General features: G+C 43.2%; 1 protein-coding gene across 1 annotated transcript; it reads left to right on the forward strand.

The window, feature by feature from the left end:
* The first annotated feature begins 2,800 nt into the window (after positions 1 to 2,800).
* On the forward strand, positions 2,801 to 17,431 carry CYB5D2 (cytochrome b5 domain containing 2). Its single transcript, XM_082246550.1, has 4 exons — positions 2,801 to 3,115; positions 12,780 to 12,920; positions 14,451 to 14,634; positions 17,162 to 17,431. The coding sequence occupies exons 1-4, from the start codon at positions 2,839 to 2,841 to the stop codon at positions 17,373 to 17,375; spliced, it is 816 nt and encodes a 271-aa protein (XP_082102676.1). The 5' UTR covers positions 2,801 to 2,838; the 3' UTR covers positions 17,376 to 17,431.
* The last annotated feature ends 900 nt before the right edge of the window (positions 17,432 to 18,331 follow it).

Genomic DNA, 18,331 nt, shown 5'->3' on the forward strand with positions numbered 1-18,331 from the left:
TCATACATGTATGAATAAGGACATGACATTTTCTGGCTGCCTAAGTCATATGTGCTAGGGGTGCAACTAGCCCCCAGCACTTAACTGTAAATATCCCAGCATGTGCAGTGTTTCTGACTCCTACCACCATGACCACTTCAAATCACTAAAGTGGTCATGGTGGTTAGAGTGTTACTTTAATATCTCTCAGAAGCAGTGGCGGCTGGCCGATAGGGGGCGCAGGGGCGCCACCCCCCCCCCCAAAAAGAAAAAAAAAAAGATTAAATTAAAAAAAAATTGTCAATTTTTGCCCACTAGGGGCCCTGGACTTAGTGCTGTGTATGGGGGGAGGGGCTGGGGCTTTTGACCCCACGTGCTGCAAACAGAGGCTCCAATTGGCGCTCTTCTGGGGGGTCATCGGGGCGCAGAGCAATGCGCCCCGACACTCCCCACTTTACTGATGTCCGGTCTGTGATTGGTCCAGACTCCAGCCTGGACCAATCATAGGAGGACATGGACCTGGTGACGTGACGCGTGGGGGCAGTGCACCGCCCGGCGTCACGATCACCTTCCGTTCCCCCCGGAGAGAGGACACAGGAGAGCGAGAGCCGCCGAGCGACACGGATGGATCGGATCGGAACTTGCTGACCTACCCGATGCCAATGGAGGACGAAGGCGGGAGCCGGGAGCCTGGAGGACCGAGGAGTCGTCAGTCGCCACCACGCCGGAGGGAGCCCGCCGCCCGGAGCAGTACCAGAGAGAGGAGCCTGGAGATGAAGAAGTGACAGGATGTGATCCTCCTGCAGCAGAGCGCAGACTTCCAGTTATTCTGTGCCAGCAGCTGCAGCGGGGCGGGCGGCCTCACGTTGTGAATGATTGGTCGGCTCGATCGGATCGTGCAGAGATAATCAGCGATCAGATCTCTGAGTCTGATAGCAGATTATCTCTGCACGATCTGAATAACTGCACGGCACAGAATAACTGCAAGTCTGTGCTCTGCTGCAGGAGGATCACATCCTGTCACTTCTTCACCTCCAGGGATCGGCAAAATAGGAGCTACCTCCAGTGCCGGAGAAGTCGGGGTGTCCAGTGTCGGCTGTCGTCCCCTTATCATGGCTTGAACCTGCAGGGGGAGCACCATGTATGGCCAGCCCAAGAGCAGGTAAGTGCTAATTGAAGCAGCCGCTGCCTCAGTGCCTCCTACCTACGATCTTTGTTGCTTCTCCCTAAAAGATGATTTCTGATTGGTTTGGTTACAGTGGTTTCATGCATCCGGTAGTCTAAAAAATGCCCTACCTTCTCTATATTTACTATATTATGTACCTTATTATATCTCTGCATTCCAGTCATCTTTTGTCTCTAGTACAGGACACCTATTTTTACAGTCTTCTATATTTTTACTTCTCCTTTTTCCTGTATCACAATTTTTTTTTCCTGCTTCTACTGCTTATTATCACTTTCATGTCCGCTATTTATTCCTTATTGCTTTTCCCATATCCTCTCCCCCTCCTCTCTGTCCCATGGGCTGCTGAATCTGGTACTCTCCCTCAGCACTATCCGACCACGTAAGCATTTCATCAGTTGCCGTCTCAGTCTCACTGACATAATAATGTTAAGTGCTGCAGGCCAGTCTGCTTAACCTGTCATACCTCTGTCTTCAGAGCACTTGCAGACAGCTCTCATGTTACACATTCACAGCAAACGTTGTCAGCACAGCCAATGAAGGGCTGCTTTATAAAAAACAGCATAAAAGGAAATATAAAGCTATTGTCAAGTGTTCATTTACCTTTTCTGTCCTGTCCTGGAAAAATTAGGATGTGATCAATTGTTATGGGTAACACCCTTTTCTCATCTCTAATAGCATACAAAGCACTTAAGCAGAACACCTACTTTTAAACAGCAACTCCAACGAAACTGTCCAGGCATGGCATTCAGTTTGTATACTGGTTGCATTTATATTTCACGTGGAAAATTTCTAGCTGTCCTTTGTGATATGTAGTAAAAGTGGTTTGCACACTGGTCTGTGTGCATTGAAGGGGGCACGCTGGTCTGTGTGCATTGAAGGGGGCACGCTGGTCTGTGTGCATTGAAGGGGGCACGCTGGTCTGTGTGCATTGAAGGGGGCACGCTGGTCTGTGTGCATTGAAGGGGGCACGCTGGTCTGTGTGCATTGAAAGGGGGCACGCTGGTCTGTGCATTGAAAGGGGGCACGCTGGTCTGTGCATTGAAAGGGGGCACGCTGGTCTGTGCATTGAAAGGGGGCATGCTGGTCTGTGCATTGAAAGGGGGCATGCTGGTCTGTGTGCATTGAAGGGGCACGCTGGTCTGTGCATTGAAGGGGGCATGCTGGTCTGTGCATTGAAAGGGGGCATGTTGGTCTGTGCATTGAAAGGGGGCATGCTGGTCTGTGCATTGAAAGGGGGCACGCTGGTCTGTGCATTGAAGGGGGCATGCTGGTCTGTGTATTGAAAGGGGGCATGCTGGTCTGTGCATTGAAAGGGGGCATGCTGGTCTGTGCATTGAAAGGGGGCACGCTTGTCTCTGCGCATGGAAAGGGGGCACGCTGGTCACTGTGCATTGAAAGGGGGCTCGCTGGTGTTTGCGCCCCCCCCCCAAAAAAAAAATTTTGAGCACCAGCCGCCACTGCTGGGATTCCAAAGAACCCTGACTGAGAATGGCAGCTCCATAGTGATCAGTTGTATGTAAGGTGTGCTTATGCGGAAGGTTGTAATTGTCCGACTTTTCCTCTAGGTGGCAGCACTCTCTAGCTTGTAGTGTGTAGTGAATGTCCCGGAAGGAGCGGTGTCGTGGAGACTGGAGAGATCTTGCGGCGCCATTGATTTGGTGGTATTAGTGCCCATGCTCGGGTACCTGGCAGCCGCTGCGCTGTGTGTGGCAGCAGTGTTACTGGTACGGACAGACGTCAGGTTTCTGGCTGATGTCCCCGGTCTGAGCTCTCTATGGTCTGAGAAATGTATGGTGAGCGGGGGAAGGTTGATGAGTGCGGAGGAGCTGTCCATCTATGATGGGAGAGCGGCCAGTCCTGGGCTATACCTGGCTGTGCTGGGACAAGTCTTCGATGTATACAAGGGAAGCAAGCACTATGGGCCTGGGGGGTCCTACAGCTTCTTTGCAGGTACCAGAGCACAGCAGGGGGGGGGGGGGGGGGCTCATTCACATGTCTAGCTGGGCTTCATTCAATGCTGCCATTCCCATACACCGTCCTATTACATTTGCTGCAATTCTCTAGATTCATACTCCAGGATAGATTTCTGGAAGGGACTGAATACCCCAAACTAGGATGTAGTCCTTATGAGGGCTAATGTTGGTGTGCAATATTCAGAACTTACAACTTAGGGCTCATTCACGTGTGGGGGTGCCATAAAAGCACACTCTTGGGCCATTGTTTTACCACCCACCGACCATCCACCTAAGTACAGAAATGCAGCCACTCAGGACTGTACCCATGCCACGGCCACGATGCTTTTTTTCTCGACTGCATTTAAATGAAGTCAACGGCAGTACCGACAACAAATGTAACCTATTCAAGTGAAGGGGCCATGCTAATGCAAATGCAGCAGAGGGAATGGGCATTTGGAGGGTCGCAAAAGTGTATTTCTTTGGACGCAGTATGGTGTATAATTTCACTGCATCTGAGCACCAAAATTTCATTTTTAATATTCAAAAGCAAACTCCCCCATCCATGTATCCATGCTTGATTGTGTTGAGAAATCACTTTGAAAAACTCCCCCCTTGCATTTGTTGCTGTGACCATCTTGAGTGAAGCCTCGTACTCGCGCAACGATTATTGGCCGTGAATTTTCGTCCAACGTCCGATCGGCTGTTTTTCGGCTTGTTAGTATGATGCTTCCGACAACCAACTCCGACTTTTCGGCCGAAAAAAATCTGGTGTGCAGGCTATAAAATTTTTGTTGGCCGTCAACACAACGGCCGATTTTCCGTCAGTCAGTACAGATTTCGTCAGACAAAAATCTGATGAGCAAGACTGGGCATGCTCAGAGAAGAAAAAACACACGGAAAGTAAACCAACACATGACATCACTTCTGAAGTAGATTTTTGTTGGCCGAGAAAATTCGTGTGCAGTCTAGAGCACATTCCAACCAACAAAACACCACTCTGGACAAAAGTCGGACGATCGGTCGGCCGATAATCGTTGCGTGTGTACGAGGCATTAGTGGAAATGATTGTTGCATTTACTTCCTGGAATCCATCTGCCTTTAGCTCAGCTATGCATGCAGCAGAGTGTGCCTAGATAAGAAAACCCCTTCTTCTCTCCTCCCCTACTAAAGACTCCTGGGTAGAGATAGTTTCGGGTAGGTTTGGGATCCTTGTTCTAACCCACCTGCCCGATCCCGCCAGGAAGCCGTCGCTGAACACTGCTAATCACAGGCAGTGAGACATTTCTTGGTCTGTGCAGCTGAAGATCAGGAAATGTCTCACTGCCTGTGATTAGTGGTGTGCAGTGACGGCTTCCTGGCGGGATCGGGCAGGTGGGTTAGAACAAGGATCCTGAACACGCCTGAGCTCATCTTTACTCCTGGGATATACAGCGGGTAAAATAAGTATTGAACACGTCAGCACTTTTCTAGGTAAATATATTTAGGTGCTATTGACATGAAATTTTCACCACGTTGGTAACCTTTACAATCCATACATACAAAGAAACCAATACAAATACATCCAGAAATTAAAGAGGTTGTAAACCTCAGAATTTTTTTTAAAAATGAACACCTGAAAGACAAACACATAATGAGCTAGTATGCATCATAACTCATAGTATGTACTAGCTCATTATGAAATACTTACCTTAGAACGAAGCCCCGCAGTGCCGCCCGCTCACCTGTCTCATGGGTGACATGCTCGATCACCCTTCTTCCGGGTTTACGGCATCCGGCCATCTGATTGGCTGGAGCTGCAATGTCACTCCGAGCCGACCGTTGCGGCACTTGGCTCTGAAGGAATGGCACGAGCGGCCGTTCCTTCAGAGCGCATGCGCCAATGATGTCACTGGCTGCATGCAAAGTAAATATCTCCTAAACGGTACACGTTTAGGAGATATTTACAGTACCTATAGGTAAGCCTTATCATAGGCTTACCTATAGGTACAACTTCCCGAGGAGGGTTTACTTCCTCCTTAGGTTATGGGTAATAAAATGGACTGACACAGGGGAAAAGCATTGAACACTCTAACTAAACATTATTTAATACTTAACGTAAAATCCTTTCTTTGGTAATGACAGCTTTAAAGTGCCTCCTGTATGGAGAAACTAATCGCATGCATTGCTCACTAAGATTTTGGCCCATTCTTCCACACAAACAGTCTTCAAATCTTGAAGGTTCCGTGGGCCTTTTCTATGAACTCTGATCTTTAGTTCTTTCCAAAGATTTTCTGTTGGATTCAGATCAGGTGATTGGCTGGGCCATTCTATCAGCTTTATTTTCATTCTTTGAAACCAATTGAGAGTTTCCTTGGCTTAGAGTTTGTGATCATTGTTTTGCTGAAATGTCCACCCTCGTTTCATCTTCATCATCCTGGTAGATGGCAGCAGATCTTTATCAAGAACGTCTTGGTACGTTTTCCCATTCATCCTCCATTAATGATATCAAGTTTGTTAGTACCGTATGCTGAAAAACAGCCCCACCCCATGATGTTTCCACCTCCAAACCTCACTGTATGGTGTTTTTGGAGTGATGTGCAGTGCCATTTGTCCTTCAAACATGGTGTGTATTATGGCATCCAAAGAGTTCCATTTTGGTCTCCTCTGAGAAGACTATATTCTCCCAGTATTTCACAGGCTTGTCTAAATGTTGTGCAGCAAACTTTAAGTGAGCGTCAACATGCTTTTTCTTTAGCAATAGAGTCTTGCGTAGTGAGGGTACATACAGGCCATGGCAGTTGAGCGCATTACTAACTGTTTTCTTTGAAACAATTGTACCTGCTAATTCCAGGTCTTTCTGAAGCTCTCCACAAGTAGTCTTTGGCTCTGGACAACTTTTCTGATAATTCTTTTCACTCCTCTGTTAGAAATCTTGTGAGAAGCACCTGGTCATGGCCGGTTCATGGTGAAATGATGTTTGTTCTTTTTACTTCTGGATTATAGCCCCAACAGTGCTCACTGAAACATTTAGAACATTCTTCTGTAGGCAATGCCATCAGTATGTTTTGCAACAATAAGGATGCAAAGGTCTTGAGAGAGCGCTTTGCTTTTACAAATCATGAGATGTGTCTTGGGTGACACCTTTTTATAGGTCATAAAGTGAGACAGAACTAGCTGATATTAATTTTCACTGACAAGGGGCAGGATTGCTTTCTAATTACTGATAGATTTCAGCTGGCGTCTTGACTTTCCATGCCTTGCTTCACCTCCCTTTCTTCACGTGTTTAGTACCTTTTCCCTGTGTGATTTCATTTATTATACATAACGTAATTTCTGAACGTATTTGTTTTACTTTCTTTGTATGTAGGATTGCATAGGTTGTTACTAACATGTTGCAAAAATTTAATGCCAATAGAACCTTTAGTGTCGGTTCACACTGATCCGACCCGACTTCGGGCGACTAATGCCATCTCCTGTGCACCGCGACTTCGGCGCAGCTTGCAATGACTTCACATAATGGAAGTCAATGCAAGTCGCTCCGACTTTGCAAAAAAAAGGTGCAGGAACCTTTTTCTAAGTCGGAGCGACTTGAGTCGCTCCTATTAGAACGGTTCCATTGCACAGCATGGACCGCTACTTGTCAGGCTACCAAGTTGCCTGACAAGTCGGAACAGTGTGAACCAGCAGTTAGAAATATATTTACCTAGACAAATAGTGACATGTTCAATACTTATTTAACCTGCTGTATGACATCATTTGCCTAGGCAAGAAACCAGGAAGTAACTGAAGAAATGTAAAAAAAAATAAATAAATAATACTTGTAAATAGGATATATTTTCCTATCTATTTACTAAGGCTAGCCGCATAAGGATTAAGAATAATAAATGTTGATTGGGAGATTGATGTTCAACTTTAGCCCTGGTTCACACTTATGTGATGCAGGAAATGCAGTGAATCCTGTGAGTTTCCCGCACCACATTGCAATCGCACGGCGTCCAGCCGATATGCTGCCGGTGTCAATGTTCGATTAGCGACACCCCAAAACAGATTGCAAAACAATGATTCATGTGTAGAAAAAAAAAAGGGTCCTGCATCATTTTGGTGCAGATGCGATGCGAGTTGAGCCATACAAAACGTATGGCTCAAATCGCATTACACAGACATTGCATGTGATGTGCACAAGAATGTGGTGTGATTCCTGTGCGAATCACTTTAGGTGTTTGCATCGCACCAGTGTGAACCTAGGACTAAAGTGGTATTAATTCCAAAAGCAACAATATAATAACTTCTATTTTACCAATCATTAGATGTGGCGGATGCATTACTTTTCTTTTTTTAAGGCTTTTTTTCCTTCTGTTTTTCACCTGGTGATTTGGCCAGTAGCACTCCTCCTGTATTAGACTGCCCCCACACTAGATAAAGGCGTGCAGGGGGCACGTTTGGACAGCAGCAATGTTAGGGATTTTGATACCCAAAATTAAAGCCAAACTCCATCTCACACTTTATAAGCAGTTTTAGCAACTTTTTGGAATGAAGGCTTTACATAATGAAAAACTGATCATTGTAAGCACTCCTGTCAGTGTTAAATGGTTTGTCTCAACCTTCTAAGTGCTTATCTTAAGATAGCTTATTTTGCTGAAAAACAAATGACCTACTGGCCAGATCACCAGGGGAGAACTAAAAAAGAAAACGGATGCAGCCATCACATCTAAGAATCGGTAAACTGCAATATAGTAAATGTTTGCTTCTGGGGTTAATACAACTTTAAAGTGAAAAGAAACATGGAGATCAGTTTTAGGTATACCATATACCCACATAGAGCCATTCATTACTATGGGTGGCAGTACACTCCAGCTGTTCTGCCCAGGCACAGCGAAAACAGCCTGTGTGCATGAGGCCATCTATAGAGTGACTACAGAGAAAGCACATCCCCTTAACACTAGCCAAGAGTGACTTTTACAGAAAAATATTTGTATATAACTTTGCCTATGGCTCCCATCTATTGTGGTATACTTTTTAGTGATATCATAATACATGCAGTTTTACTAAAGATAACCTCTACTTTTAGATGGTCCTCCGATTGTAACCGGTATATCTATAAAATGTGAACATATGAGGAAAGAAACATGGAAGCTGCTAGTGCTGACTTGTTTTTGTAGTTGTATGCTTTAAAGTGTTTGTTACCCCCAGCATTTCACATTCCTGATGTGTCTGCTGTACCATGTACTTGTATGAGACAGTCTCCTGTTCTCTATGTATTGCTTCCCTTGTGTAAAACCTGCCAGTCCCTCTGCTTTCCCATTAAACTGACCACATTAAGTAGGGAAGCACAGCGTGGTCAGTTCTCTAGCTATGCTGGGAACTCAGTGTGCTCTTCTCCAATGATCAGACTTGTCCTGACATGCCCCCCCCCCACTGTACGGTCATTCACTGGCAAGCTCAGTGTGCTGCTGCTTCTCCTCCCCCCCTCCAGCTCATATGCAGTTGAGAAGAGAGGGAATGTGATCACTTAAAAAAAAAAAAAGGGATTAAAAAGGTTTTTTTTTTTTTTTAGATTCATAAATAAATGTGTGCATTTCATTTCTATTTTAAACGAAATGAGTTGTTTTACAAGATGATCGTTAATCACATTAAGACTGTGATCCCAATCCTGGATGTTACTTAGGGGTCTATTTATAAAACATTAGTTGCATGAACGTCAAAAATATTTGTGCAATCTGAATCAAATTTCACTATATGTTTTCAAATAGATTAATTCCTGTATCCTCAGCAAAACTTCTGGTTGTCAAAATGCAGTAAAGATTTTTAAATAGTCAATGCGAAAATATACCACATTTTGGCCACTAGATGGAGCGGATGATACAGGAATTAATCTATTTAAAATCATGCTATTAAATTTCAGCTGGCACAAATGTTTTATAAATAGACCCTTTGGTGCAAGAATCTCCAAACTATGGCCCTTCAGGAACTACAATTCCCATCATGCCTAGTCATGTCTGTGAATGTCAGAGTTTTACAATGCCTCATGGGACGTGTAGTTCCACAACAGCTGGAGGGCCGTAGTTTGGGGATCCCTGCTTTAGTGTATCTGGAACACACCTAAATTTTGTGCATCTGAAAACCTTGAACCCCCATCGTATACTTGTTCCAGGCCAGTGACCAACAGACATTAAGGTCACAATGAAACTGAGAGCATCTGGGGTTTGATTTTTAAAATAAGTTACTGCAAATCCAGTATGTCTATCCCCATGGGTCCTCCTCAACTTTGCTCTGCTTTGTCCACTGCAGGGAAAGTAATAGGTCTGCTGCATAGAGGTCATAATAACCATGCTATACTTCGCTTCCTTGCACCCCCATATGACCCCAAACTGCTACCAGAGCTCTAAAAATTGAACTTCAGGCATACAATAGTACAAGGAACAGGTCCTGGATGACCTGGGCTCAGACGAAATGGGTTGAATGATGCTGGATATCAGACTGAGGACACCTAGCAGCAGAAACAAGTATTGTGGATGAAATCTCTGGATTCAAGGTGAATATTGCAACAAAAGCTGGTTTAGCTATTTTATCTAAATGTATACAGGGATTGGCATTCTCTCCTGTCCACACATACATGTGCCCGTTTAATACCATACATGTATAATAGTGTGCAGAAAAACCCATTTCAACAGACACGAGGGGTTATGTACTAAAACTGGAGAGTACAAAATCTGGTGCAGCTCTGCATAGAAACCAATCGGCTTCCAGGTTTTATTGTCAAAGCTTAATTAAACAAGCTGAAGTTAGAAGCTGATTGGCTACCATGCACAGCTACACCAGATTCTGAGTGCTCCAGCTTTAGTTGAAATCCCAAGCCCTTAAAGCTGAACTCCAGTTATGATCTTAATTGAATAGTTCTATTGGTCTAGCTTTAAGTAGGCATGCATATCTCATACCTGAGGGACCACTGTGGAAGCGAGGAATCACTGTGATCGTTAATGCTACTACAGTGATAACTATTATCTTCCAGGTCCTGTGCCAAGCACACAAAGCGTTCTTGTTAATGAAGTGATGAAACTGTTTTTGGCTCTCAATGCATTTTGGAGACTTCAACAAAACTGGAGGATCAATAAACAGGCAATGGTAGGATGAAGCATAGCTAGGTAAAGACATCAGTTATGTCATCCTTGTTTGTACAGAACTGTATGTTCGGGACCAGGAGGAGATACCACAGAGGATACATAGCTCATCTTGGTGTATAATATATTAATTTCACCTCCATCGCCATACTTAAGTTAGGGCTGGATAGAACTGGTCTGTCTTCATATATATGTATGGTACATTTCATTATTTACCATCAGTTACCTTCCTTCCACAATCCTATAAGACAGGCCATAGATTATGCAATTTTGTTTTCTGCAATCATGAGTCAGTGTTGATGGGGGGAATCCCTCCTGCTGAGCTATTGTGTTCTTCCGGCTATAGCCGCTGGCAACAATCACACGCTAAAAATCCAACATGCTGGTTGTATCCAATTTGATTGATGGATTTGGTACAGTCAGCCTGCCCAAAGGTCACTCAAATCTTGGCTGGTCCCTGCTGAACTGGCCGAGATTGGATTCATCTATGACTGGCTTAAGGCTGGTATTTATTAAAACTGCACCTTTGATATCTGCACACTTCACAAATTAAACCATGTTTTTAGAAACAGCCAAAAACCTACATTGCTTTTTTCACACCAACAAGAGCCAATTCACAGTGGTGCGACATGCACTCCGACTGTGAGAGCACATGTCGCATTACATGTAAAAATCAATGATTCCCTATGAGAGCGGTCTTAACTGGTCCGACTTGTGTCAGTCTGACTTAGGCCCCTTTCACACATATGGCCTGATCAGATCCGCATGTCAGTTTTTCAGGCGGACCTGATCGGATGCCCCATACATCGCTATCGGGCAGCGGATGTCAGCGGAGACATGTCCACTGACACCCACTGCCATCCGATCCTGTCCGTCAAATCCGGATGGATGGAAACCCTATTTTCCATCTGTCCAGCGGATAAGATGAGAACGGACAGGAGGTCCATTCTCATCCGATTCCCCCATAGGGGACAAAAGGGATCTGACAGCTCCGTCTGTGCACACAGCGCGGAGACAGAGCTGTCATCCGCCTGCTCAGCAGGGATCGGCGGATCGATCCCCCGCTGAGGAGAATGGCTCCGTTGACGGAACGGAGCCGTGTGAAAGGGGCCTAAGGAAAAAGTTCTTGCTGTATTTTGGTCAGACATCTGTCCGATTCCAGCCCATAGAATTTAGTGGAAGTCGCATCCAAGTCAGATCAGCATCTTAACTGATCTGACTGGTTACATGCAATGTGCTTAGAGGCAATGTTAGCAATGCAGAATGTATTAAAAGAAAAAAAAAAAAAGAATGCAGTGTGGGATCCCACTCCGAGAGGACCACCCCCCCAAAATCGAACTTGCAGTCCAGCAGGCCAAGAAAGGGGGGGAGCAAGTTTTTTTTTTTTTTGGGTCGGCGGTGCCCTCTTGTCGTTGTCCCCTCCCCCCCTTTTCCTGGCCTTCTGGGCTGCATAATCAGATAAGGGTCTGGTATGGATTTTGGGGGGGGGGGTTTAATTTTTTTTTTATTTTGCCGTGGGGTTTTCCCTCAAAATCCATAACAGACCTAAGGGTCTGGTATGGATTTGGGCGGGAACCTTACGCCATTTTTTTTTTTGTTAATTTGGCGTAGAAATCCATACCAGACCCAAGTGGCAATCATCTCAAAGTCTGATCCTGTTCATTAAAGTTGTATGGAAGTTGGATCGATGTCAGACCAAAGTCGCAAGGCAAAGTTGGATTGGAAGTCGCACGACTTTCGTGTTGGAGCAGTGTGAACCCAGCCTACAGCTCCTCGTCTGACAGAAGCCGGTCTCATGAAGCATGCTGTCAGAGCACAACAGCACAGCGGGGGGGAATCACTGTACTAACATTGCATAGTTAATACAGCGACCTCCTCAGTTTTTTTTTTCGTTCAGCACGCTGAGTTGAACAGAAAAAAAACAAAAAAAAACTGTGTGTGTATTTGGCTTTATATAATTAAAGGGTATTTCCACTTTTGTGGCCAAATTGAGAGAACACCTACTTTATATTTGTTACATGTTCCCATTCACATAGCGTAACTTACTAAAGCTATCCAAAATTTGCAACTGACCTTTTTTAGATGCTCTTTTCTTGAACTGGTCTTTGTTTATGAGAGGACTGGGCAGCTGTGTTTGCCATAACTAACCCTGACTACAACTGATGAGAGATCTGCCAGCACAGTCCACACTAGATTTGAACGCTACAAAGGGATAAACATTAAGCTGAATTCAGCCTCAGACTTTCTATTGGGACAGGTCATAGTGATTTTCTTGAGAAATTCTTGCACTCAGCCAGGATATCTTCCCCAAAGAACATCTAAAAAGGTAAGACATTTTCTTCAAAACATATTTTGAAGTATGCGGTCGGGAAAATTGAATATATTTGGATTTTTTTAAATATGACAGCAAACGTGGAAATACACATAAAAGTGAAACTAAGTCACAAACTGACAAAAGTAGATTGCAGTAGATAAAAGTGTCACTTGTATGATCCAGTTTCTTGCGTTTAGTTTCTTTTACTTATTTTTTTTTATAAATGATGCCTTTTTTTTTTTTAACAGCAAGAGATGCATCTCGTGCCTATGTAACTGGAGACTTCACAGAGAAAGGCCTTGTAGATGATGTGTCCGAACTGTCACCCACACAGATGCTGCACCTACACAACTGGTATCACTTCTATCAGAAGAATTATACTCCAATCGGTAGGTTCTCATAGGGTCCTCTAATGCAGGGTTTCTCAACCTTTTTTTTTTTTTAATTAGGGCACCCTTTAACCACTTAGGACCGCCCCACGCAAATGTACTGTGGCAGGGCAGGCCTCCTGCGTGGACAGACGTACCTGTACGGCGGCTCGGGCTCTGGGTTTGGGACCCGCTGATAGTTGACAGGAGAGACAGAATTGCGGTCTGCCTATGTAAACAAAGCAGACTGCCATTCTGTTAGAGAGGACGATGGGAATACCATCCCATCCCCCACACAGTTGGAAAGCACACACAACCCTTTGATCGCCCCTGATGTTAACCCCTTTTCTGCCAGTGTCATTAGTACAGTGACAGTGCATTTTATTAGCAATGATCACTGAATTGGGGGTCACTGGTCCCCAAAAAGTGTCACTTAGTGTCACTTTTTAGTGTCAGATTTGTCCACCGCAATGTCACAGTCTCGCTAAAAATCGCTGATCACCGCCATTACTAGTAAAAGAATGAATAAATTAAATAAAAATTCCATAAATCTATCCCATAGTTTGTAGACACTATAACTTTTGCGAAAACCAATCAATATACACTTTTTGGGATTTTTTTTTTACCAAAAACATATTGGCCTAAATTGATGAATAAATTAGATTTTTAGAAAAAAAAGTTTTTAGATATGTTTTATAGCAGAAAGTAAAAAATATTTTTTTTTTTTTTCAAAAATGTCGTTCTTTTTTTTGTTTATAGCACAAAAAATATAAAACCACAGAGGTGATCAAATACCACCAAAAGAAAGTTCTATTTGTGGGGGGAAAAAGGACATACATTTTATTTGGGTACAGCGTCACACGACCGCGCAATTGTCAGTTAAAATAAAGCAGTGCCGCTTTACAAAAAATGGCCTGGTCATTAAGGGGGTAGAACCTTCAGAGACTGAAGTGGTTAAAATTATAGACAATCTCAAGACACCCTTTAAAATGATGGACAGTCTCAAGGCACACTGTTTTAATAGCTTTACACAATGCAGCAATATCCACAGGTAGGACACCCAACATTGGAGGTGATTTATTCTTCAAAATCAAATACACTTTTGCACACTGGTACTGACTAATATTCCAATGTTTCTCTTCCCCCTCAATTTCTCTCCATCAGTCAGCTAATGTGACCCCAGTGCTGAGGGAGATGGGTACAGGAGGGTCAAACAAGGAAGCTGTGGAGACAGACAGCCTCCTTATCAACTGATGACCTCATTGGTTGTTAGGATGCCAGTGTCAAGGCAGGCTTGATTCACCTGCTGGCTTGTATACAATTTTTTTTATCAATTTGCAGGAATTTTGCCAAGGCACCCCTGAATAAACCTCAAGGCACCCTGGTTCAAAAAGGCTTATCGAATGTATAGAGCTATTCATCATGTGGCTTTGTTTTCAGATGTTGCATGGCTATAACTGGGAGTCCTATTTATACAATAGCTGGAAAGCCACAGGTTTCCAAATTTTAAACTCTGTCATACATGTTGAACAAGAGATATCTTTCTTTTAGGGAAACTCATAGGGAGGTTTTATGATGAGCATGGAAATCCCACAAAGGCATTGGAGGATGCACTAGCAATCATTGATATTGGATTAAAGTTGAAAGAGCAAAGGCAAGAGGAGAACAAACAGTTTCCGCCCTGCAATTCAGAATTCAATGCTGGTGTCACTAAAGTATGGTGTTCTAAGCACAGGTAAGAAGAAGTACAAGCCTATCTGATAGGAAACCCTAAAGATTGTTTGTGACCTGCATCACATACAACTGGTTTAGACATAACACGTCATAACTATAAGGACAGATGATGAGACCAGATTATTTCCTCGCTTGTGTGGTTTTAACAGGCGCCCTCCTTGCTTCAGTACTGGCCTGAAGCAAGCATTCTCTTGGTACAGGTTTACATTGAACGTTACCTGTACTTAATGCAGATCATTTTTTTGGCATTGTTGCATGTACCTAATTTGTAGAGTAAATCGTGTTCACTCTACTTCTGTAAGAAGCCCAACAGCATTTAGAGGGAGCCAAGGCAGTAGATGGGGCCTAAATAAATCAGAAAATAGTGCAGCGCTATCCTTCCTGAACTAAAATATGTAACTAGTGTGGGAAAAATATACAACTCTGGTGCAAATATCTCTTAAACTAAAAACATCTTTTATCATGCCACAAAAAAACAAATGTATTACAAAATAAAATCCACAAAAATCCAGTGTAATCCAAAATAAAATGACAAAACAGCCCTTCAAATAGTAATTTCTTTTCATGCAAAACTCTTCCTTATGTGTCTCCTTGCAGTGCTAATATTGAATTTCAATTGTGCTCCCCCACCATCAGATGTGCTCTCACCTTCTTACATCTAAGAAGGGGGCTTGGGTTAGCACAGTGGGGGGCATAGAGTGTAAGTGCACTTATATATTTAAAACTATCACTGACAACCCCTTTTTGCCTTTGATATACACTATATTACCAAAAGAATTGGGACGCCTGCCTTTACATCAGGGATATGCAAACTGTGGCCCTCCAGATGTTGCAAAACTACAAGTCCAAAGAGGCGTAGCAAGACTCTGACAGCCACAAGCATGACACCCAGAGGCAGAGGCATGATGGGACTTGTAGTTTTACAATAGCTAAAGGGGCACAGTTTGCATATGCCTGCTTTTCACGCACATGAACTTTAATGGCATCCCAGTCTTAGTCCGTAGGGTTCAGTATTGAGTTGGCCTAACCTTTGCAGCTATAACAGCTTCAACTCTTCTGGGAAGGCTGTCCACAAGGTTTAGGAGTGTGTCTATGGGAATGTTTGACCATTCTTCTAGAAGTGCATTTTTGAGGTTAAACACGGATGTTGGACGAGAATGCATGGCTCACAGTCTCCGCTCTAATTCATCCTAAAGTTCTTCTATCGGGTTGAGGTCAGGACTCTGTGCAGGCGAGTCAAGTTCCTCCACCCTAAACTTGCTCATCCATAACTATATGGACCTTTCTTTGTGCACTGGTCCAAATCATTTGGTGGAGGGGGGATTTATGGTGTGTGGTTGTTTTTATGGTGTGGGGTTGGGCTTGGCCCCTTAGTTCCAGGGAAGGGAATTCTTAAAGCGTCAGCATACCAAGACAATTTCATGCTCCCAACTTTGTAGGGAATAGTTTTGAGATGGCCCCTTCCTGTTCCAACATGACTGCGTACATATTTGCTTCTGGAAAAATGGTCAAACATTCCCATAGACACACTCCTAAACCTTGTGGACAGCCTTCACATAAGAGTTGAAGTTGTTATAGCTGCAAAGGGTGGGCCAACTCAATATTAAACCCTGTGAACTAAGACTGGAATGCCATTAATGTTCAAGTGCGTGTAAAGGTAGGCGTCACAATACATTTGGTAATATAGTGTACGTGGAAAACAAAAACACTTCCTAAAGACATTAGCACAAAAATAAAGGAAACCATGGCCTAATCATGAAATTGCTCTATTCCAAAAATGGTACACTACCACGTGGCCATGGGGATAATGTCAGGAGGAAAAAAAAAGGTGCTTTAGTATTCATAAAGAAATGGGTTTCTTTATCATCTTACACTGATTATGTAATTCATAACATTATGCAATATACTGTACATCAGTAATGCAGCTGAATCAAGGATTATTAGGACATTTAAAGCGTGACTCCACTTTTGCAGAAAAAAATGCAGCAAATGAAAAAAAAAAAATAGTGGTTTCAAATTAATATGAATATTTGACTGTAGTAACAAGAGAATTCCAAGGAGCAAAATGAATGTTTTTCTGAAAGAAATTAAATTCTATCTGTGAATGTGCTTTTCGTTTGCTACAATCTTGTATGTATTGAATTTATACCTGTCAATTATGTCTGGCAGTCATTCAAATGGAAGTACTGGATAAAACATTAGGAGTTTCAATTGAAATTAGTTGACTCAATAATGACAAGAAAGAATGTTCTGACAACCTTTTTTTTTCTATAGATGTTTAAATGAAAATCTGACTTATGCCTCTGGGTTGCCGTATTGCATTGCATTTTTGGATAGCTTTAGAAAATGAGAGCAAGCACAAGAACATTCAATTTCAAAATTTGTTATATTTTTTAATTTGAGGCTTCTTTTAAGTAACAAAACATAAAATGCACAGTGACTGTTAGGAATTTGTATACTTTTAACAGTTTGTAGTTGAAATATTTACAGTTTTTTTTTTTTTTTTTTTCCATTTGTCTTTCACTTAGTGGTGGAATACAGAGGGACTGGGTTGGTGTTCCCAGGAAATTGTATTTAGCTGGCTATGATGGCTATCGCTGTGTTTGTGTCAGGACGACTGGGCCTCCAACAGAACATCTAGGATCTAAAGAACACAATGATAAAGGAGATCTAGATAATCCTTCCCTTCAGGAATATAAAGACTGCAATCCATTATTTGACTGGTGTCTACTTAAAGAATAAGGAGTTTATGTTGTAATCATTTTTAACCACAGATAAAAACTGACTTTGAAGAAATACTAGATGGTCTACTTTAAACAATGCAGTGATGTTAAAGAGAAAGAATGAACATTTCAAACTGGTAACAATAAAAAGTGAATGTATTTCATGTGTATTGCACTCTATTGCATGGGCAGGTCTAGTAAGCAATGAGCGCCAGTAAAACAAAGGAGACTATATTTCTCGGCAGCCCAGCTGCGCGAAATCTCGTATAGGTACATGATTTTGTGCAGGGATTCTTGGGGGGGGGGGGGGGGGGGGGCATGCAAGCGCCGCTCCCACTGTGATTAGACAATCAGCGGGTCTGGCAGCCACAATGGCCACTGGCCACCCACGAATGTGCAGGAGAATGACAGAACGGCCGTCTACCTATGTAAACAAGGCAGATGGCTGTTCTGTCACAGAGGAAGAGAGAAATCTTGTGTTTCAGCAACACAGATCTCTCTTTTCCTCTTGCACATCCATTTCCTACACAGTTAGAAAGCACTCCCTAGGAGCATACTTAACCCCTTGATCACCCCTAGTGTTAACCCCTTCCCTGCCAATGTCATTTTTTTTTTTAGCACTGATCATTGTATTGGTGTCACTGGTCCCCCAAAAAGTGTCACTTAGTGTCAGACTTGTTCACCTCAATGTCACAGTCCTGCTAAAAATCGCTGATCACTGCCATTACAAGTTAAAGAAAAAAAAGCCATAAATCTGTCCCCTAGTTTGTAGACACAATACCTTATGCACAAACCAATCAAAATATACTTGATTTTTTATTTTTTTTTTTACCAAAAATATGTAGCAGAATGAGGGGGCGTGGCCGAGCAGCGGATGTAGCCGGACGTGTGAAGCTCTCGCTCCGCCGAACATCCTGTGCTATCATCCTTTTGGACACCCGATCGATCCGATCTTTTTCGCAGGACTCGTCCCTC

This window comes from Pelophylax lessonae (assembly GCF_965119305.1).
Source record: "Pelophylax lessonae genome assembly, chromosome: 2".
Classification (NCBI taxonomy): Eukaryota; Metazoa; Chordata; class Amphibia; order Anura; family Ranidae; genus Pelophylax; species Pelophylax lessonae.

Excerpts from the sequence above, each read along its gene's own strand:
- CYB5D2 (XM_082246550.1), top strand. The coding sequence starts at position 2,839 with ATGCTCGGGTACCTGGCAGCCGCTGCGCTGTGTGTGGCAGCAGTGTTA. Across the intron at positions 12,921-14,450 it reads GAAGAATTATACTCCAATCG|GGAAACTCATAGGGAGGTTT; the intron begins GTAGGTTCTCAT and ends TCTTTCTTTTAG. Across the intron at positions 14,635-17,161 it reads GTATGGTGTTCTAAGCACAG|TGGTGGAATACAGAGGGACT; the intron begins GTAAGAAGAAGT and ends TCTTTCACTTAG.